This window comes from Salvelinus sp. IW2-2015, linkage group LG23 (assembly GCF_002910315.2).
Source record: "Salvelinus sp. IW2-2015 linkage group LG23, ASM291031v2, whole genome shotgun sequence".
NCBI lineage: Eukaryota > Metazoa > Chordata > Actinopteri > Salmoniformes > Salmonidae > Salvelinus > Salvelinus sp. IW2-2015.
The window spans coordinates 1,868,820-1,893,115 of NC_036863.1; the positions used below are offsets into that span (position 1 = coordinate 1,868,820).

General features: G+C 41.4%; 1 protein-coding gene across 4 annotated transcripts in view; it reads left to right on the top strand.

Annotated features, from left to right (window-relative positions):
- The first annotated feature begins 568 nt into the window (after positions 1-568).
- Positions 569-24,296, top strand: part of LOC111951044 (glutamate receptor 1-like) — a 117,804-nt gene continuing 94,076 nt past the window's right edge. For 2 of the 4 annotated variants that reach the window (XM_070434302.1, XM_070434303.1), the window contains exons 1-2: positions 569-1,058; positions 1,256-1,390. In XM_070434302.1, coding sequence (XP_070290403.1) covers positions 974-1,058; positions 1,256-1,390 — 220 coding nt within the window. In that variant the 5' untranslated portion in view covers positions 569-973. The remainder of the gene's footprint in view (positions 1,059-1,255; positions 1,391-24,296) is intronic. The other 2 variants (XM_023969016.3, XM_023969017.3) reach the window with 1 other exon arrangement.

Below are 24,296 nucleotides of genomic sequence, written 5' to 3' on the forward strand. Positions count from 1 at the left end.
GGCGTTCATTCATTTCCGATGTCCTGGATTAGAGCGCGCGCAAAGAGTTGATCTCGAGTCGGCTGCATATCAAGACAAAGCCGCAGTCTTGTTGTCTGATTTCTGATGTATAGGCAGAATTTAAACGCTGTGCCGTATATATGTTATTAGGTGACAGAACAGTTGTGAGGGTCAGGCCTATTTATATACTGTATCTTTCGAGAGATGTATGACTGTAAAATATCGCATGTGAAAATACTCCGTATTTATTATTTTACAGTCGGTCTACACCTTGATGTCCATCGCAAAACAGCCTCGTTAGGCTATACATTTGTGTTCTGTAACCTAATAATAACATGTATGTGTCATAAAATAGTTAACTATATATGTCATTGTTTTCACTAAACTTGTGTACATACGACGTAATTAACGAGTTAACTATATGTGTCATTATTTTCACTATACTTGTCAACATAAAATGTAATTAACCGGTCGATTTAGGTTGCCATTTACGACCAATCATAGACCGGTAATGAGCTGCTTGCACAATCATTATGCCATGAACGTCTTGGCAACTCCACTACTGGTTTATTAACACAGTCTGGGCAAGGGATTTGGGCATTCCCAGTTCTGTAACGATTTATCTAAGCGTAATTCTCATAACGATACTGTGTGAATACGGTGACAGAATGTTCAGAAACCCATCATGAGCTCCCATTTAATGCTGACATAATCGAAGCTCCGCAGTTCATATCTAAAGCAGGTAGGGCTCCGTCTGCTTGTGTATTGACACCGTCATTATCTTTAGCTCTGCGRGCACCGCAGACAGCGAGAGAGAGAGCGCCAGGGAAGGGAGAGAGCGGTTGTGACTCAAGCTCTGCGAATTCAGTTAGTCTACTACAACCATGAATGCATTGTGAGTGGCTTGTGGGCAACAGAAGCAGACCTTTATTTGGAATTTGTTTATTTTTTCGTCGCCAATGCAAAAGGAAATATGCAGCGAAGACTTACCTTGGTCTTTGTTAGTTTTTGTGTTGGGTTTTGCTCTGGTTCAAGTTTCCCAAGTAATATAAATATAGGTGAGTATTATCAACARGGCATGCTTATTATATCACTACTGCGTCCTGTCAGTTTGACATCTAAACTGCTGCGTAATTCCAAAGTTGCAAGACAGTCCCCATTCGTCTTATTTTGTAATAGGCTACGTTAAAATATTCGTTGTTTGATGACAGTTGATGTGAACCCTTTTCAATGATGGCCTTTGTCTTGCACACAGGGGGATTGTTCCCAAACGGCTCCCACGAATATGAGGTTTTTCGGTTTGCACTCTCTCATCACCAGGATATCCCCAAACTGGTACCACAAGTGGACATGGTCGACACAGCAAGCAGCTTTGCTATGACATATGCATGTGAGTTTAGCCTTTATCTCCCTTAATAATGAACAGCACATGTACAGATGCCATATCTTCATTTGATCATCCTGTTGTTGCAGGAATTTTCCTGCATAGCTGGAAACGCTAACGTGTAGTGTATTCGAGGTTAAACCAGGTTAGAAGCCTTTTGCATAATCATTTCCAATTTCAAATTTCAGACTTGATTTGCCCAAACCCCTACAAAAAAATGTCCATTAATTATAATCTACATAACAATGCACATTAACTGTTGCTGCAGGATCATTTTCCTGTTGTGTGAAACTGGCTCAAATTAAGATATGGCATCTGTCATTTTTTWWAAAATMTGTATTTATTAGGGATCCCTATCAGCTACTCTTCCTGGGGTCCAAACACATTGAGGCACTTACATCACACATAAAACCAAAAATAAAACAGTACAGTACATATAACATTATTATACCACAACATATCTACAATACAACATGTATAATACCACCATACAACAATATTACAATGTACGTGTGTGTAGAGTGTGTGTGCGTTTGTGTCTCTTCATAGTCCTTGTTGTTCCATAAGGTGTAGTTTTATCCATTTTTTAAAATCAGATTTTTACTGCTTTCACGAGTTAATTGATTTGAAATAGACTTTGTAGTCATGGCTCTGTGTAGTACTGTGCGTTTCCCAGAGTCTGTTCTGGACTTGGGGATTGTGAAGAGACCTCTGGTGGCATGTGTTGTGYMAGTATGCATGGGTGTCTGAGCTGTGTGCTAGACAGCTCTATGTTTTTCAACATGTCAAGTGCCTCTCACAAAGACAWGTAGTGATGCAGTCAATCTCTCCTCTACTTTGAGCCAGGAGATATTGACATGCATGTCATCGATGTTGGCTCTCCGTGTACACTTACGGGATAGCCGCGCTGCTCTTTTCTGGGACAACTGTAATTTGCCTAAGTCCCTCTGTGCCACTTGACCATATAACTGGTCAGTAGTCCACGTGCAACAGAACTAGGGCCTGTAGGACTTGTTTTGTTGATAGAGATGTCAAGAAAGCAGAACATCACTCTCCCCATCTTAGCTACTGTTGCATCAATATGTTTAGACCATGTCAGTTTATTTAACTAGGCAAGTCAGTTAAGAACAAATTCTTATTTACAATGACAGCCTAGGAACAGTGGGTTAACAGCCTTGTTCAGGGGCAGAACAACAGACTTTTACCTTGTCAGCTCGGGGATTCGATCTAGCAACCTTTTGGTTACTCGCCCAACACTCTAACCACTAGGCTACCTGCCGCCCCAATCCAGGGTTACTCCAAGCAGTTTAGTCTCCTCAACTTCGTCAATTTACACATTATTCATTACCAGATTTAGTTGAGATTTAGGGTTTAGTGAATGGTTTGTTCTTTGTAATTGACTAACTGACTGCAGTTCTTTGTAATTGCACTGAATAGTGTTTTCACTTTGATGACAGTTAGTGTTTGAGGTGTTCAAATGCCATCTCCATTGCATTAACATCTGTTGCTTTACTAAATGTCAATGAGAGTGTCAGTAACCTCTTCTCTAACATTCTGTCATAATGATTTTTTCGAGGTACAGTAGGAAATTATCCGGTCTAGGCACTCATTTCCACGAATCTGCAGTTTTCTAAAAGATTAGAACATTTTAAGGCACCATCTGTTGGCGTCATGCAGTTACTTTTTGACTTTCATGTCGCGTCTATAAGATAGCGCTTTTCAAAACGCATCCCCGTTGGCCAATAATGGTTCATTTAGGCGCCAAAAAACAACGGAGATATTATTTTATTGATCATAGCAGTCATGAAACGTGTGAATCAACAGGGGGAGTTGAGCTGTATCAGCGTCATTTTGTGGAAATGATGTGAAATAGCACATTTAGGGAACCATATTTATGCCAATATGACGTTTATCTGGAAATACTTGACGTATCAAAMTGACTACATTTCCTATGTGTCTCAATTGAGTAACATAGAATAAACACATTTCAGGCACTCCCTGAGTTCCCGCAAGCTMCCAATAATTGTAACCTTTTCAATGAGAAAGTGGAAGATGGAATGTGGGAGGAAACATTAAAATTGCACACAGACAGCAAACCCAACGGTACGGACATTTTCCTGTGGACTCGTAATTTCAATTGACATGTGAAAGAGGCGGCTTGCAGTTGAAGACTTGGTATTCTGATCCTGGGTCCTCACCTCTCATCTCCTGGAGATATTATATTATGATTGGATGAGTTTTATGACTTGCTTTAGACACAGTGACCAGTCAGTGTTGATTTGGTTTTTGAATGTATCCTGATTGGCTGATCTCTCTCTCTTCGGAAATTCACTTTTGTGCAACCTACTTAGAGTTAAAGAAACTTTAAGGGAAAAGATAAGGGGGAAATTAACTGAAGGTATTTTATGCAACCGGGCCCTGGGCTCTTATTAAAAGAGCTCAGTGATTCAGTGTTGTTCCTGCCAATGCCTCCTCATTCTAGACATTAGTATGAGCCGCTTATGACATCAGGATTTGCATTAGGAAGGAATAGCAGCGTTTCATCAGTTGATTTAAAAAGACACAGACAATCTGGAAATGACCTGAGCGATTCAGTTTGTTTTCTCATTTTCTTCTTCAGTCAACACAACGGATCATAGTCGTGAGCAACATCATACTTCCTTGGCTGTATCAGACAGGGGGGGGGGGGGGGGCAACCTATTCATGGGTTTCACAGATTCGTCACTCCATTGATATGGACGTTATCAGTACGACTGACTCCCATTGTGACTGTGTTGCCCCATGCATTGTGACTGTGCTGCCACAGGCATTGTGACTGTGCTGCCACAGGCATTGTGACTGTGCTGCCCCAGGCATTCTGACTGTGCTGCTCCAGGCATTGTGACTGTGCTGCCCCAGGCATTGTGACTGTGCTGCCCAGGCATTGTGACTGTGTTGCCCCAGGCATTCTGACTGTGTTTCCCCAGTTATTCTCAATGGGGGCCAATGATGATTTTGACTTAAGAACACTAAAGTGGCTTGGCAATACAATCATATTTCTAAAGTAAGCAAATAATTCACAGAAACCCTTTTTTTGTCATCAGTAAGATATTGTCATATTTACTTTAGACAGATGGCTATGTTACCATAATATAGAAACCATCATCATTTWAAAAAACTAATTGAGTTGCCCAGGGTGAGGGGGAGGAATGACAAGGTACGGAGAGCCATATTAACAGTTACAATAATAACCATATATAGTAGAACAATAATAACATCCAATGAATATATTAGGACCATTAACTAGGCTACCAAGGACTCAGAGACACCATTTGGATGCCTACCAAGTTGAAGGATTCATGTGGAATGTATGAGGTTATTCAGGCTAATGTGTCTGCATGCGTCACACACACAGTCACAGCCGTCTACATCCAGGGTCTCAGAAAATGCAGACACAGCTTCCTGCTTCTCCCAGGCAGCACAGCATCACTCACCTGGTAGAGAGCTCCGAGACACATGGCAAATTCAGTTAGTGGACAACGGACAGTTTCTTGTGCCACAAATGACCTGAGGTGTCCCACATAGCTACAAGTCGGTACCAATAATCCTTAAAGACTTAAACATTTCCATGAACACTTGATGGCTCCAGTGCGGACTTTCTAGCCACCTAAATGCCACCCATAAGGAGGTGTATAGGTTGAAGCAGAGAGGAAGAGGTGACGCGAGAGACAAAGCAAGAGGTTTTACTCCGCCCAAAATCTGTTCACAAAAAAATAAGCCCACAAAGTGAGTAATTTTTGCATGGAGGTCAATGAGAGAGTGTCGAATTTGGCCAACAAAAATGGAATTGCTAATTTTCTACGTGAGGCTTATTTTGGTCGAAAATAAGTTTTGTAATGGTTTGGTTGTTACGAATGCACTGATTTAAGTGGACACACGTAGCATTTCGGCAACTTTGAAATACAAACTTTATATTGGAGTTGTGGCTGTTGTCATAGAGATAGATAGAAGACTCATCATGGATATAATCCATTTTAGCATGTACATTGCCATTGAGGGCTTCCACCATTTAAAAGTAGTCAACTGGGTGGGGATTCTTATAAGTTGGGAGCAATCAGCCAATGAAGAAGAAGAACATTTACTACTTTAAAATGGAGATAGCCTCAATGGCACTGGCTATGCTGTCACAGATGCTATAATGGAACTGTTGTTTACATGCGTATCTGCCCTCTCATTGGCTAGAATCGTCCCACCTGAGCAGCAGTAAAATAACAATAGCGAGTCTATATACAGGGGGGTACCGGTACAGAGTCAATATGCGGGGGCAGCAGTTCATTGAGGTAAGATTTACATGCAGAGACTAGTAACAACAGAGAGTAGCAGTGGTGTAAAGAGGGGGAGGGGGGGGATGCAAATAATCTGGGTTGCCATTTGATTAGGTGTTCAGGAGTCTTATGGCTTGGGGGTAGAAGCTGTTTAGAAGCCTCTTGGACCTAGACTTGGCACTTTGGCGCTTTGGTTGAAGCCATAATGTCATGCTCTGTACCGACATCAAGCCTATAGAGGGCAGTGTTGGGGCTAACACTAAATAAGTGCTGATAGTTACAGTGTATTCTAGTCCAGTAAAACCAAGTGCTGCTTGTCTCACCTCATACAGAGAGAGAGAGAAGGGGAGGAGGGGAGGGAGAGAAAGGAAGGGAAGGAGGAGAGAGAAAGGAAGGAAGGGAGGGAGAGAGAGAGAGAGAAATGGAGGGAGGGAGGAGAGAGAGGAAATTGAGGGAGGGAGAGGGAGGGAGGGAGGGAGAGAGAGAAAGGGAGGGAGGAGGGAGAGAGAGAGAGAGAAATGGAGGGAGGAGGAGAAGAGAGAAATGAGGAGGAAGGGAGGGAGAGGAGGAGAGAGAAGGGAGGAGAGAGAGAGAGAGAAATGGAGGGAGGGAAGGAGAGAGAGAGAGAAGAAATGAGGAGGGAGGAGGGAGGGAGGGAGGAGGGAGGGAGGAGGGAGAGAAATTGAGGGAGGGAGAGGAGGGAGGGAGGGAGGGAGAGAGAGAAAGGGAGGGAGGGAGAGAGAGAAATGGAGGGAGGGAAGGAGAGAGAGAGAGAGAAATGAGGAGGGAGGGAGAGGAGGGAGGAGGAGGAGGGAGGAGGGAGGGAGGAGGAGGGAGGAGAGGGAGGAAATGGAGGGGAGAATGGAGGGAGGGAGAGAGAGAAATAGAGGGAGGGAGGAGAGAGAGAGAGAGAAGAGAGAAAGGGAGGGAGGGAGAGGGAAGAAATGGCGGGAGGAGGGAGAGAGAGAGAGAAATGGAGGGAGGTTAGGGAGAGAGTGGCACAGCAGTTCAACAGGGACATGATTATCTTTCTAGACAAACCCGACATTCCCCAAGCCAATTTAAAGTTAATGTAATGCCATCTTACCCTTCTGCAATCACCCAGTTTGCTCCCTCATTTCTGTTTTTAAGGGTGTCACATTTTACTGTTTATTCAAAAGACTGGTTTCCCTTTGCCAGAGAAGGTGAGAAACCTGTTTCAATGATTGAATGTAATACTGTAGTTCAGTAATCAATGAGTGTGTCTAGAATTATCAATCGTTTCAGAGGCACACACAGATAAAGATGGATAGTGTAGAACGGAATATGGTTTATCAGTCTTGGAGTATTTTTTGTGGAATTACACATTGTACTGGAAGATAATTCTCATTGAATGAAGAAGTTTCCTAAGAAACAACTGACTGTGGTTTTAATGGGAATCTGGGCATGCACTCTTAATGTGTGCATCAGCTGGTGTTTTATCACTGGATGACTGATAAACAGACATGTCACTGTAGGGTTTTATCACTGCGATGAACTGCTAAACAGACATGTCACTGTTGGTTTTTATCACTGGATGAACTGCTGAACAGACATGTCACTGTGGTGTTTTATCACTGGATGAACTGCTGAACAGACATGTCACTGTAGGTGTTTTATCACTGGATGAACTGCAACAGACATGTCACTGTAGGTGTTTTATCACTGGATGAACTGCTGAACAGACATGTCACTGTAGGTGTTTTATCACTGGATGAACTGCTGAACAGACATGTCACTGTAGGTGTTTTTCACTGGATGAACTGCTGAACAGACATGTCACTGTAGGTGTTTTATCACTGGATGAACTGCTACAACATGTCACTGTAGGTGTTTTATCACTGGATGAACTGCTACAGACATCACTGTAGGTGTTTTATCACTGGATGAACTGCTAACAGACATGTCACTGTAGGTGTTTATCACTGGATGAACTGCTGAACAGACATGTCACTGTAGGTGTTTATCACTGGATGAACTGCTAAACAGACATGTCACTGTAGGTGTTTTATCACTGGATGAACTGCTGAACAGACATGTCACTGTAGGTGTCTTATCACTGGATGAACTGCTAAACAGACATGTCACTGTAGGTGTTTTATCACTGGATGAACTGCTATAACAGACATGTCACTGTTGGTGTTTATCACTGGATGAACTGCTAACAGACATGTCACTGTAGGTGTTTTATCACTGGATGAACTGCATACAGACATGTCACTGTTGGTGTTTTATCACTGGATGAACTGCTATACAGACATGTCACTGTAGGTGTTTTATCACTGGATGAACTGCAACAGACATGTCACTGTTGGTGTTTTTATCACTGGATGAACTGCTATACAGACATGTCACTGTAGGTGTTTTATCACTGGATGAACTGCTAAACAGACATGTCACTGTTGGTGTTTATCACGGATGAACTGCATACAGACATGTCACTTTTGGTGTTTATCACTGGATGAACTGCTAAACAGACATGTCACTGTAGGTGTTTTATCACTGGATGAACTGCTAACAGACATGTCACTGTTGGTGTTTTATCACTGGATGAACTGCTAAACAGACATGTCACTGTAGGTTTTTATATCACTGGATGAACTGCTGAACAGACATGTCACTGTTGGTGTTTTATCACTGGATGACTGCTATACAGACATGTCACTGTAGGTGTTTTATCACTGGATGAACTGCTAAACAGACATGTCACTGTAGGTGTTTTATCACTGGATGAACTGCTATACAGACATGTCACTGTTGGTGTTTTATCACTGGATGAACTGCTAAACAGACATGTCACTGTAGGTGTTTTCACTGCACTGGATGAACTGCTAACAGACATGTCACTGTGGTGTTTTATCACTGGATGATCTGCTATAACAGACATGTCACTGTAGGTGTTTTATCACTGGATGAACTGCTAAACAGACATGTCACTGTAGGTGTTTTATCACTGGATGAACTGCTAAACAGACATGTCACTGTAGGTGTTTTATCACTGGATGAACTGCTAAACAGACATGTCACTAGGGTTTTATCACTGGATGAACTGCTATACAGACATGTCACTGTAGGTGTTTTATCACTGGATGAACTGCTAAACAGACATGTCACTGTAGGTGTTTTATCACTGGAGAACTGCTATACAAACATGTCACTGTGTGTTTTATCACTGGATGAACTGCTAAACAGACATGTCACGTAGGTGTTTTATCACTGGATGAACTGCTATACAGACATGTCACTGTAGGTGTTTTATCACTGCACTGGATGAACTGCTAAACAGACATGTCACTGTAGGTGTTTTACACTGGATGAACTGCTATACAGACATGTCACTGTTGGTGTTTTATCACTGGATGAACTGCAACAGACATGTCACTGTAGGTGTTTATATCACTGGATGAACTGCTGAACAGACATGTCACTGTTGGTGTTTTATCACTGGATGAACGCTGAACAGACATGTCACGTTGGTGTTTTATCACTGGATGAACTGCTGAACAGACATGTCACTGTAGGTGTTTTATCACTGGATGAACTGCTATACAGACATGTCACTGTTGGTGTTTTATCACTGGATGAACTGCTAACAGACATGTCACTGTTTGGTGTTTTATCACTGGATGAACTGCTGAACAGACATGTCACTGTAGGGGTTTTATCACGCACTGGATGAACTGCTAACAGACATGTCACTGTTGGTGTTTTATCACTGATGAACTGCTGAACAGACATGTCACTGTAGGTGTTTATCACTGGATGAACTGCTATACAGACATGTCACTGTAGGTGTTTTATCACTGAAGAACTGCTTAACAGACATGTCACTGTAGGTGTTTTTATCACTGGATGAACTGCTATACAGACATGTCACTGTAGGTGTTTATCACTGGATGAACTGCTAAACAGACATGTCACTGTTGGTGTTTTATCACTGGATGAACTGCTATACAGACATGTCACTTTTGGTGTTTTTATCACTGGATGAACTGCTAAACAGACATGTCACTGTAGGGTGTTTATCACTGATGAACTGCTATACAGACATGTCACTGTAGGTGTTTTATCACTGGATGAACTGCTAAACAGACATGTCACTGTAGGTGTTTATCACTGCACAGTATGAACTGCTGAACAGACATGTCACTGTGGTGTTTTATCACTGGATGACTGCTATACAGACATGTCACTGTAGGTGTTTTATCACTGGATGAACTGCTAAACAGACATGTCACTGTAGGTGTTTATCACTGGATGAACTGCTATACAGACATGTCACTGTTGGTGTTTTATCACTGGATGAACTGCTAAACAGACATGTCACTTAGGTGTTTATCACTGCACTGGATGAACTGCTAACAGACATGTCACTGTTGGTGTTTTATCACTGGATGACTGCTATACAGACATCACTGTAGGTGTTTATCACTGGATGAACTGCTAACAGACATGTCACTGTAGGTGTTTTATCACTGGATGAACTGCTAAACAGACATGTCACTGTAGGTGTTTTATCACTGGATGAACTGCTAAAACGACATGTCACTGGTGTTTATCACTGGATGAACTGCTATACAGACATGTCACTGTAGGTGTTTTATCACTGGATGAACTGCTAAACAGACATGTCACTGTAGGTGTTTTATCACTGGATGAACTGCTATACAGACATGTCACTGTAGGTGTTTTATCACTGGATGAACTGCTAAACAGACATGTCACTGTTGGTGTTTTATCACGGATGAACTGCTATACAAACATGTCACTGTTGGGTTTTATCACTGGATGAACTGCTAAACAGACATGTCACGTAGGTGTTTTACACTGGATGAACTGCTAACAGACATGTCACTGTAGGTGTTTTATCACTGCACTGATGAACTGCTAAACAGACATGTCACTGTAGGTGTTTTATCACTGGATGAACTGCTAACAGACATGTCACTGTAGGTGTTTTATCACTGGATGAACTGCTAAACAGACATGTCACTGTTGGGTTTTATCACTGGATGAACTGCTGAAACAGACATGTCACTGTAGGTGTTTTATCACTGCACTGGATGAACTGCTGAACAGACATGTCACTGTTGGTGTTTTATCACTGGATGAACTGCTGAACAGACATGTCACTGTTGGTGTTTTATCACTGGATGAACTGCTGAACAGACATGTCACTGTAGGTGTTGATCACTGGATGAACTGCTATACAGACATGTCACTGTTGGTGTTTTATCACTGGATAACTGCTATACAGACATGTCACTGTTGGTGTTTTATCACTGGATGAACTGCTGAACAGACATGTCACTGTAGGTGTTTATCACTGCACTGGATGAACTGCTGACAACAATGTCACGTGTGTGTTTTATCACTGGATGAACTGCTGAACAGACATGTCACTGTAGGTGTTTTATCACTGGATGAACTGCTATACAGACATGTCACTGTTGGTGTTTTATCACTGTAGAACTGCTATACAGACATGTCACTGTTTGGTGTTTTATCACTGGATGAACTGCTAAACAGACATGTCACTGTAGGTGTTTTATCACTGGATGAACTGCTATACAGACATGTCACTTAGGTGTTTTATCACTGGAAGAACTGCTAACAGACATGTCACTGTAGGTGTTTTTATCACTGGATGAACTGCTAAACAGACATGTCACTGTAGTGTTTTATCACTGGATGAACTGCTAAACAGACATGTCACTGTAGGTGTTTTATCACTGGATGAACTGCTATACAGACATGTCACTGTTGGTGTTTATCACTGGATGAACTGCTATACAGACATGTCACTGTTTGGTGTTTTATCACTGGATGAACTGCTAAACAGACATGTCACTGTAGTGTTTTATCACTGGATGAACTGCTAAACAGACATGTCACTGTAGGTGTTTATCACTGGATGAACTGCTGAACAGACATGTCACTGTTGGTGTTTTATCACTGGATGAACTGCTGATACAGACATGTCACTGTAGGTGTTTTTATCACTGGATGAACTGCTAACAGACATGTCACTGTTGTGTTTATCACTGCACTGGATGAACTGCTAAACAGACATGTCACTGTAGGTGTTTTATCACTGCACTGGATGAACTGCTGAACAGACTTGCACTGTTGGTGTTTTATCACTGGATGAACTGCTGAACAGACATGTCACTGTTGGTGTTTTATCACTGGATGAACTGCTGAACAGACATGTCACTGTAGGTGTTTTATCACTGGATGAACTGCTGAACAGACATGTCACTGTTGGTGTTTATCACTGGATGAACTGCTAACAGACATGTCACTGTAGTGTTTTATCACTGGATGAACTGCTAAACAGACATGTCACTGTTGGTGTTTATCACTGGATGAACTGCTAAAAGACATCACTGTAGGTGTTATTCACTGCACTGGATGAACTGCTATAACAGACATGTCACTGTTGGTGTTTTATCACTGGATGAACTGCTGAACAGACATGTCACTGTTGGTGTTTTATCACTGGATGAACTGCTAACAGACATGTCACTGTAGGTGTTTATCACTGGATGAACTGCTAACAGACATGTCACTGTTGGTGTTTTATCACTGGATGAACTGCTATACAGACATGTCACTGTAGGTGTTTTATCACTGGATGAACTGCTAACAGACATGTCACTGTTGGTGTTTTATCACTGGATGAACTGCTAAACAGACATGTCACTGTAGGTGTTTTGTCACTGGATGAACTGCTATACAGACATGTCACTGTAGGTGTTTATCACTGGATGAACTGCTAAACAGACATGTCACTAGGTGTTTGTCACTGGATGAACTGCTAAACAGACATGTCACTGTTGGTGTTTTATCACTGGATGAACTGCTAACAGACATGTCACTGTTGTGTTTTATCACTGGATGAACTGCTAAACAGACATGTCACTGTAGGTGGTGTTTGTCACTGGATGAACTGCCATATACAGACATGTCACTGTAGGTGTTTTGTCACTGGATGAACTGCTAAACAGACCTGTCACTGTAGGTGTTTTATCACTGGATGAACTGCTAAACAGACATGTCACTGTTGGTGTTTTATCACTGCACTGGATGAACTGCTAAACAGACATGTCACTGTAGGTGTTTATCACTGGATGAACTGCTAAACAGACATGTCACTGTAGGTGTTTATCACTGGATGAACTGCTGAACAGACATGCCATTGGATTATTTATGCAAATTGAGGTATTAGTCACAATGCCCTCCAGTGAAAAACAACATTACCATAATCTGCCATTGAGGATATTTACAATTAAGACAACAAACTCATACATTTCCTATGTGCTGTTGGTAGTGAGGCATGTTTCATTTAGATTCCAACTTTCTAGTTAGCACAATATTGTCCTTATCGGCAATTTACAGATTGGTTGAGCGAAGAATGGAAATAATTGCCGGGGTATTTTCTAGTCATTTGTTTTGTGTTTGCATAAAAATACATCATGTCACACAATGTTGGGCAATCCCCCAAAACAGACTGAGCTTGGTGTGATCCGTTTGCTTCTTGTGAGATAAGTTGACTTTGATGATGGACAGTGGAGCGGCTAACTGAGTGTCTCCACCTTGGCAAGAAACCATTCCAGTTGGATTATCCCCAATTAGATATACATGGTGTAGTGCTATCACTAAGTTGAAGACAATTCTTTCGGCTGTAGGAGAAACTGACCTGTAGCCTACAGCGTGTGGTGTGTGTTGTGTGGTGTGTGTGTGTGTGTTTTGTGTGTGTGTGTGGTGTGTGTGTGTGTGTGTGTGTGTGTGTGTGTGTGTGTGTTGGTGTTGTGTGTGGGTGTGTGTGTGTGTGTGTGTGTGTGTGGTGTGGTGGACGTGGGGAACAGCATGTCTACAGTACACATCTGTTTTCCCTCATGGCAGGGGTGAAAAGACACAGGTAGACAGACTATCATGTTAAAGGGCAATGTGTGTGTGTGTGTGTGTGTGTGTGTGTGTGTGTGTGTGTGTGTGTGTGTGTGTGTGTGTGTGTGTGTGTGTGTGTGTGTGTGTGTGTGTGTGGTGTGTGTGTGTGTGTGTGTGTGTGGGTGTGTGTGTGTTGTGTGTGTGTGTGTGGGAATCCAGAACTAAGCCTGTGTGATTGCCCTGATATACTGTAGCTTGAGATGGTTGCATATAAGTGATGTCGCTGTCTCTATGGAGCTTGTGCCTTTTATGTGAATCGTTTAGCGGGGCCTTGCCTCAACAAACCCATTCAATCTATTATTCATTGTATCATAACTAAACAGATTTTTTTCTTCAGTTAAGAGTAGTGAATATGTGGAATTAACTCTGGTGTAGAGTGAAAGGGGAGTTCAGTTGTCAAAAAAATCAATTTAAGTAGGAAGGGGATTGCCAGTGTTTAGCAGAAGCAGTACACGTGTTCTCCTGTGGTTGTAATCACACAAAGGAATTCTATTTTTAGGCCTGTAATGCTTTAGATTAACATGTCGAGGAGATTAGCAGGTATCCAGATGATAGCCAGCCTCAAAAGGCTGGTTGTGGCAAGACATTCCCACTGGGCACACACTGGACCAATGATAGTATACCTAGTTTCACGTTGAAACGATGGTGTCCTCTGGGAAAATCAGATGTCAATGTAGCTTACATAAACCCAACCTCACTCCYAATGTACTTTCAACATACAGCTTGTGTAAGAAAAGTTAGGCGTTACTTTTRAACTTTTCAATATTATTAAGGTAGTCCGTACAAAGGAGTATGGAAGCTGATCAGTTTTTAAAGTTGTTCAACACAGCTGACGGTTCCCCGGGCGCCGAAGACGCGGATGTCGATTAAGGCAGCCCCCCGRACCTCTGATTCAGAGGGGTTGGGTTCTGCCAGTCACGTTCTGTTAAAGGTCCCCAAAGCACACACATCCCTGGGTCGCTCCTCTTTTCAGTTCGCTGCAGATAGCGACTGGAACGAGCAGCAACAAACACTCAAACTGGACAGTTTTATCTCAGTCTCTTCATTCAAAGACTCAATCATGGACACTCTTACTGACAGTTGTGGCTGCTTTGCGTGATGTATTGTTGTCTCTACCTTCTTGCCCTTTGTGCTGTTGTCTGTGCCCAATAATGTTTGTACAATGTTTTGTGCTGCTACCATGTTGTGTTGCTACCATGTTGTTGTTATGTTGTGTTGCTACCATGTTGTTGTTATGTTGTGTTGCTACCATGCTGTGTTGTCATGTGTTGCTGCCTTACTATGTTGTTATCTTAAGTCTTTCTTTATGTAGTGTTGTCTCTCTTGTCGTGATGTGTATTTTGTCCTATATTTCTATTGTATTTATAGTCTTTTTTAATAATCCCACCCCCCCCCGTCCCCGTCCCCACAGGAGGCCTTTTGCCTTTTGGTAGGCCGTCATTGTAAATTAGAATTTGTTCTTAACTGATTTGCCTAGTTAAATAAAGGTTAAATAAAAAAATAAAAAAAATGTAATGCAGAAGACACATTTCAGTTGAAAGCATTCAGTTGTACAACTGACTAGGTATCCCCCTTTCCCTTTCCCGTGTTTCCAAAGCTAAGCAGTGTATGTAGAGGTACTGTAGGTATCTGGATGATAGAYGTATTCTCACTGCAGTGCATTACCCCTCTTTATACCAGTAGGAGTCAGTGTTCAGGAAGGAATCGTTGGACTCTGGCTTCAGTCTTTATTTAGGTTCACGACATGATGTTGGAACAATGACGTTGATTTAAACATACCATTTTAATATCAACATTGAAACAAGGTAAATAACATATGTTTAATCAAATATGAAATTGAACATATTTTCAGTCACCCAAAATACTGTATATTGAATATAGGATTAAAAAGATTTTTGACGTTTCTATGTGAAATGTTCAATGCAATTTATACATAGTTCTGAAGATTATGTTGACATTAGATAGATGTAACAATCCGTTAGTCAGGTTAAATCAATCTATTTAAGTTGAAGATTTACCCTAATTTCAATGTTTAAAATGCAGGTTGAAATGAGATGAAAACAGTACTGGTTGATAACTTTTGTTTTCCTCGTTGATTCCAATACGTTGACAAATCACGTTGAAACAATGTAAATTCAACCACTGTGTTCCAAGTGGGTTGTCAGTTGGTAGAAAATGACAAGAATGTGATTCTGTGGGAGCAGCATTCTTGATCAGGAGCCAGAGCCTGTGGTGTTGTCCAGCGGGGGCCTGTGGTGTTGACCAGCGGGAGCCTGTGGTGTTGTCCAGTGGGGGCCTGTGGTGTTGTCCAGCGGGAACCTGTGGTGTTGTCCAGCCAGAGCCTGTGGTGTTGACCAGCGGGAGCCTGTGGTGTTGTCCAGCGGGAGCCTGTGGTGTTGTCCAGCGGGAGCCTGTGGTGTTGTCCAGCGGGAGCTTGTGGGTGTTGTAGGCGGGAGGCCTGTGGTGTTGTCCAGCGGGAGCCTGTGGTGTTGTCCAGCGATGGGAGCCTGTGGTGTTGTCCAGCGGGAGCCTGTGGTGTTGTCCAGCGGGAGCCTGTGGTGTTGTCCAGCGGGAGCCTGTGGTGTTGTCCAGCGGGACGCCTGTGGTGTTGTCCAGCGGGACCTGTGGTGTTGTCCAGCAGCGGGAGCCTGTGGTGTTGTCCAGCGCGGAGCCTGTGGTGTTGTCCAGCGGGAGCCTGTGGTGTTGTCTCCAGCGGGAGCCTGTGGTGTTGTCCAGCGGGAGCCTGTGGTGTTGTCCAGCGGGAGCCTGTGGTGTTGTCCAGCGGAGGCCTGTGGTGTTGTCCAGCTGGGGCCTGTGGTGTTGTCCAGCGGGAGCCTGTGGTGTTGTCCCAGGGAGCCTGTGGTGTTTGTCCAGGGCCGAGCCTGTGGTTTTTCAGGCGAGGGCCTGTGGTGTTGTCCAGCGGGAGCCTGTGGTGTTGTCCAGCCGGAGCCTGTGGTGTTGTCCAGCTGGGGCCTGTGGTGTTGACCAGCGGGGGCCTGTGGTGTTGTTCAGTGGGGGCCTGTGGTGTTGACCAGCTGGGGCCTGTGGTGTTGTTCAGCGGGAGCCTGTGGTGTTGTCCAGCTGGGGAGAGCACTGAGCTCTAGGCATGGCACGACCCGTCCCTCAAGGGTAAAGGCATTGAAGGCTACATGTTGTTGCCCTCTACAGTGCACATGTGCTGCACTCCAGGTATAGATATTGTGTGGCCTTAACCTCCTGGCCTGCTCTTATAGTTTGGGTGATTTGTATTCTTGTCAGTCTCAGACTACTGTCTCTCTATTGTGTGCCATAGATTCCCGTAGCACACGCTCCAGTGCTCTAGCAGGTATATTGCACTGGTCATCCCCAAAGCCAACACTTCCTTTGGCCGCCTTTCCTTCCAGTTCTCTGCTGCCAATGACTGGAACAAATTGCAAAAATCTCTAAAGCTGGAGTCTTATATCTCCCTCTCTAACTTTAAGCATGAGAGCAGCTCAGACTGTACACAGTCAATCTGTAAATAGCACACCCGACTATCTCATCCCCATATTATTACTTACCCTCTTGATAAATTGTATTTATTTTCGCCTCTAGGGCCTATTTATTGCCTACCTCCCTACTCTTCTACATTTGCACACACTGCACATTGATTTTTCTATTTTTATTTTATTTTGTGTTATTGACTGTACGTTTGTTTATGTGTAACTCTGTGCTGTTGTATTTGTCGCACTGCTTTGCTTTATCTTGGCCAGGTCGCAGTTGTAAATGAGAACTTGTTCTCAACTGGCCTACCTGGTTAAATAAAGGTGAAATAAAAATAAAAAGTCATTGTCTCCTGCCTAAAGGTGTGGCTAGAGTAGTGATGAATGAGTGACGTGTCTGGTGCAGCAGCAGCATTTTTTACATTGATTCTAAACAAAGGCACCTCATTGTTTATGCCTAGAAAAGCAATTGATTTTGGTAACTCTTGAGGTCCAAGGGAATTCATGCACAATATGTCTGGATAAAACAAAGTGAGCATGTTGTCAAATTATGAATGTGTGTGTGTGTGTGTGTGTGTGTGTGTGTGTGTGTGTGTGTGTGTGTGTGTGTGCGTGCGTGCGTGTGTGTGTGATTCACATGAAGAGGGCATCTGGACTAATCCTTCACAAGTGCAATTCCAATGTTCCTGTATACAGTCAGTCTCTCTCAGTTTGAGCATATGGTAACATCTGTTTTTAGGAGCCTTGTATTTTTCGGTGGGGGACACAGTGTTTTTTCAGTACATGTGTAGGACTATGCGTTCCAGCAGTACGAGACATGCACAAATAAATTCAGTCCGGGCCCCTATTCACTGACCCACACTAGTAGCACGTCGTGCCAGGTTGTCCAGTGTCTTTCATCGGTCAGAGATTGCTTGTGGTCATCCTCTCAACTCATGTCACCTCCTTCACGATGGTGACATGCAGCCAGGCCAGATGTCCCAGTCATGTCACTCAACCACAGCCCCACAAGAGCCTGCGTGATGATAGCAGGGTTTATATTATACACACGGAGAACAGGAAGCCTCTCTCCATCTCCCCTTCCCTCCTTCCCAGGGGCTTTATAACTAACAGTCATTCCTGACTGTCTTTCTCCACACATTGCCTTTTAATGAAAGGTGTCCTTGAGTGTCCTGAATGGCATCTGCTATATACAATGTATTATTAGTAGTAGTAGTAGTAGTATTTCTATTATTAGTAGTAGTAGTAGTAGTAGTATTTGTATTATTATTATTATTAGTAGTAGTAGTAGTATTGTTGTTATTGCTATTATTATTATTATTGTTGTTGTTGTTATTATTGTTATCATTATTATTGTTATTATTGTTATTGTTGTTATTGTTATTATTGTTATTACTATTGTTGTTATTGTCATTATTAGTATTGTTATTATTATTGTTTATTATTATTACTATTGTTGTTATTATTGTTATCGTTATTATTYTTGTTATTATTATTGTTGTTATTGTTATTATTATTATTATTGTTATTGTTGTTGTTATTGTTATTATTATCGTTGTTATTGTTATTATTGTTATTATTGTTAATATTATTGTTGTTATTGTTATTATTGTTGTTGTTGTTGTTATTAGAACCATCACTTAAGGTTCTGAATCACATAGCACCTACAGGTTGTGAGGCATCGTGTTTGAAGCTAGGACCAGCTGCAGGCCCTGTAGCAACTATTAGCAGCTCTGGGTTATTTAGAAATAAAGTGCTGTCACACTTGGGCATTTATCCCTCTGTGTGTGGAATAGGTTGGTTTTAGGGTGTTTCTGTGTTGATTGTATGTGACAGATATCTCATTAGCTTGATAGAATTTGCCGACAGGAACAGGACCAAGGCCAGAGAGGACATGACGAGGACAGCTGGTCTCTGGAGTGCTAGGTTGTTCAGATATCCTGTCTGTTTCTTCAGTCTGCTCAGCGTAAACTGTTACAGTATATGACCTCTTTAAGTCTTTGGCTATACATAGTATGGCTGGTGGCCATATTCCAGACTTCTGTAGGGATGTGAGCTAAAGGGGGAACGCAGCACATTAACTGACATTATGTCTGTATCAAGGTTATAATATATATGTGTTTTAATATATTAAAAAAAAAAATATATATATTTTTTTTTTTTTAGAACTGAGATGCTAGTTTTTATTTAATTATAGTTGTATACAAATATTTCTAATGAGTTTTTATATTTTTTAGTTTCATTTATAGCGGTAGGGACATTCTGTAAAGCATACCTGGGAGGCTAGGAGACATTGTGCTGTATAGTGTTTTTGTTTTGTTGGGGGGGGGATTTCACTTCCTGCAACTGGGGGGCAGCAATACATAAGGTGATGAGTCAGATCACAGGTTAGGTTTAAATTAAAAAGTCAATCTCAATGTGACTTGGATTTAAAAGACTGGTGCTAAAATATGATTGAAGGAAACTCTCTCTCGCCCATGTTTACACCACTGATGTATAGGGGTTTACACCAATCCAATGCCTTTTTAACTTGTGAGAAGAATCAAGTTAGCTGCCTAGCTGTTTTATCCCTGTTTAGCTAGTGAGAGTGATGCACAAGAGAGCTCTATTTGAAACATCACCCTCTACTGGCAGCATTTACACACCACATTCAGTAGTTTGAAAATCCCCCCAAAACTCAATTGAAAACCCCATTCGATTTTTGCCCCAAAAAATTGAACATAATTCATGATGGTTTTTATTTTAGTTCGTTTTGGAGTCTAATATAATAGTCTCAGTATTGTTTTAGTTTTTCAAACAGGTTTGTTAATTATTTTATTTCAGTTTTTGTATTAGTTTCAGTTTTAGTTTACTATAATAACCTTGGTCTGTATCCTTCTTACACTGGGTAAATTACAGATGTAGTATCTTTATTTATTAAATATGTAGTATCTTTATTTATCTTAATTTATTCATCTTATAAAAAAATGTTAGTGTATTTGATGTTTTTAAAGGCTTCTGATGTCAGACTTGATTTTCCCTGAAGATTTTCTTTTTAACCCCTACAAAATTGCCCATTAATGATAAATTCCCATGAATTATGCACCCATTATATTAGAGGGGGCTCAAAGTACGTAAGGATAGAGGGAGGGGTTATCTGGAGGGGGGCTTTGCCCCTTTTGGAAGTCAGAGAATTTAGAATCTTTCAAACACCTGAAACAGCTTTTTCCTGCAATCTAGAGACATAATTATTATGCCTAATTCTATGTAAAAAAAAAAAATGTAAAAAAATTCTGCGTAGGTTATCTAAGCATACCTCATTACCTGTTCAATTATCAATTTAATTAATTCTGAACTTCTAAGCCTTTTAAGTTTAGTACAACTGCCACACTGGTACATAGCATCATAACCCAATAATTAAAGACATTTTAGTATTTTCTAAAGTCTAGCAACCTTGCCAGCAGGCATGKCAGCTAAGATCGTTGGAGACAAGCTACTCTAACTTGATCGAAAGCCTGAAATAGCTTGGTAGTTAGTTATGAGATTGGGAGATTGGGAATTTATGTAGCTGACTAGCTGAAGCCAACTCCAAGCCAAATTGGTTGCTAGTATTACAGAGAAACAACAAAACACTTTTGTTTTATTTATTCATCAACAAGGAATCAATAGGCTACGTACCTCCTGTAAATCCTGTCCATCACTAAAATCAAATCAAATGCTGTGTCTGTCACTCGAAACTCTCTCCTGGCGATACTGTCTGCACTAGAGTATCTAGCATCCTGCCTAACATATTTTTGGCTCCTTGATGCACCTAGGAAGCAACCACTTACTAGGCAGACGGGGGGGGGGGGGATAGCTATAGTCTGGTGTAATCTGGCTCTAATGATAGTGTAGCTATAGTCTGGTGTAATCTGGCTCTAATGATATGTAGCTATAGTCTGGTGTTATTGCCTATATAATGTAACTATAGTCTGGTGTAATCTGGCGCTAATGATAATGTAACTATAGTCTGGTGTAATCTGGCTCTAATGATGTGTAGCTATAGTCTGTTGTAATCTAACTCTAATGATAGTGTAGCTATAAAATTGTGTAATCTGGCACTAATGATTAATGTAGGTATAGTCTGATGTAATCTGGCTCTAATGATAGTGTTAGCTATAAAAATGGTGTAATCTGCTTAATGATAATGTAGCTATAGTCTGTGTAATCTGGCTTAATGATAATGTGTAACTATAGTCTGGTGTAATCTGACTCTAATGATAACGTAGGTATAGTCTGGTGTAATCTGGCTCTAATGATAGTAGCTATAGTCTGTTGGTAATCTAACTCTAATGATTAGTGTAGCTATAGTCTGGTGATATTTTGGCACTAATGATAATGTAACTTAGTCTGGTGTAATCTGGCGCTAATGATAATGTTAACTATAGTCTGGTGTAATCTGGCTCTAATGATTGTGTAGCTATAGTCTGTGTTTAATCTAACTCTAATGATAGTGTAGCTATAAAATCGTGTAATCTGGCACTAATGAATTAATGTAGGTATAGTCTGATGTCAATCTGGCTCTAATGATATGTAGCTATAGTCTGGTGTACATCTGGCCTTCTATAATGATAGTGTAGCTATAGTCTGGTGTAATCTGGCTCTAATGATAATGTAGCTATAGTCTGGTGTAATCTGACTCTAATGATAGTGTAGCTATAACATTGTGTAATCTGGCACTAATGATAATGTAGGTATAGTCTGGTGTAATCTGGCTCTAATAACAGTATAGCTAAATAATGGTGTAATCTGCCGCTAATGATTGTGTAGCTATAGTCTGGTGTTATTTGGCACTAATGATAATGTAACTATAGTCTGGTGTAATCTGGCTCTAATGATAGTGTAGCTATAAAATGGTGTAATCTGGCACTAATGATAACGTAGGTATAGTCTGGTGTAATCTGMCTCTAATGATAACGTAGGTATAGTCTGGTGTAATCTGGCTCTAATGACAGTGTCTTTGGTTGATATGTTGTGAGAATGATAGAGCACCACATCTCACCACAATAAACTCAGTAACATATCATTTTTTTTGTGTGCCAAAGCCTGCGGAACATGAGGGGATTACCATTATTACAATTCACGTAAAGAGCCTGAGTTTCGCCCTAAGAAGTGAATTGTATTGAGCTCTGGCTCTGCTTCATGATTAGGTCTGGCTCCAGTTCTTGCCTGGAAAAGTGGCTTGTCTCGATGCTCTTAAAAGTCAATATGCATTATCACTGTTGTCAACACGCCGTGCTTCCGCAATGATAAGGTTGCATAAGACTGTCCCAACTGGACGGACAGTCTTTATTTGATCCTCTCTGTAGCCAAAGCAAATCTCACCAGCTAGAGAGCAGGCTGCCAGACGAGAGAGCCTCAGCTGCCCTCAGCTGGTTTTCACTGGGGAGCCAGAGAATCAGAGAGGATCATTCACTTTCAGAGCATTCTGTATCTCCCAAAAACCCCTCAGGAGAAAAACCTGTTTTTCTCACTGCTGAGTGCAGGCTGTGGTGCAACCAACCTCCATCGAGCACAATCCAAGGTCCGCTATCATGAATAGCCCACTGGGCACAAACTGGTTTAATCAACATTGGTTTCAATGTAATTTGTCAACGTATTGTGACGTGGAATGTACCCGTGGAAAATACATTGGAACTGTTGTTTTGTGAAATGTCAACCACATGATTATGTCATCATGTTAACCAATTTTCAACATAGACAAACCTTGTATAAAAAAATCTTGAATGTGTACCTTTGAAACAACATCAAATCATCAACGTAATATCCACTAAAATCCCCAAATAACAATAAGCTGAACAGCACCTCCTGCTGGAGAGTTGATTTATCTACAGCCATCCAATTTAGTCTCCCATCCAGGGTTTTTAAACAAGCCCAGCTTTGATATTTGTCACTGATTTACCAGTGCTGAGAAACCTCCACTTAACAGATTCACTGTTCTTGTCAAAGTCATCCCAAAGGGTAAGTTGAACAGAGCAAATGAAATATAATCACACTTTATCAATTATATATTATCAATGGGGCTATTTAGGCCTATTTGGCATTTGGGAAGTAATCAACATCTATTGTTTAAATTCCGTCCAGGATTAAACAAAAAATAGACAATACATATATTCTGAGTATACAAAACAATAGGAACACCTGTTCTTTCCATGACATAGACTGACCAGGTGAATCCAGGTGAAAGCTATGATCCCTTATTGATGTCACTTGTTAAATCCACTTGAAATCAGTGTAGATGAAAGGGAGGAGACGGGTTAAAGAACGATTTTTAAGCCTTGAGACGATTGAGACATGGATTGTGTATGTGTGCCATTCAGAGGGTGAATAGGCAAGACAAAATATTTAAGTGCCTTTGAACYGGGTATGGTAGTAGGTGCCAGGCGTACCGATTTATATAGAGAACTGCAACGTTGCCGGATTTTTCACGGTCGACAGTTTCCCGTTTGTATCAAGAATGGTCCACCATCCAAAGGACATCCAGCCAACCTGACACATCTGTGGGAAGCATTGGAGTCAACATAGACGAGCATTCCTGTGGAAGGCTTTGAATTGAGGCTGTTCTGAGGGCAAAAGGGGGGGGGGGGGMATTTAATAGTAGGAAGGTGTTCATAATGTTTTGAACACTCAGTGTATTTATTCAACTTTAAAATGAGTAACACATCCCTGGCCACATTTTGAGGTTACTGTAACAATAAGTGTCTTCTTATGAAATCATAGATGTTCAATGTTCAAGATGACCTAGGTCTGTGGAGATCTTCACAAAAATGCTACAATAGTCTGTGCAGAATCTCAAATGACAATGACCGCATGCATCAAGTACGGTTGAAGTCGGAAGTTAACATACACCTTAGCCAAAATACATTTAAACTCAGTTTTTCACAATTCCTGACAATTAATCCTAGTAAAAKATTCCCTGTCTTAGGTCAGTTAGGATCACCACCTTATTTTAAGAATGTGAAATGTCAGAATAATAGTAGAGAGAATGATTTATTTCAGCTTTTCACATTCCCAGTGGTTCAGAAGTTTACATACACTCAATTAGTATTTGGAAGCATTGCCTTTAAATTGTTTAACTTGGGTCAAACGTTTCGGGTAGCCTTCCATAAGCTTCCCATAATAAGTTGGGTGAATTTTGGCCCATTCCTCCTGACAGAGACA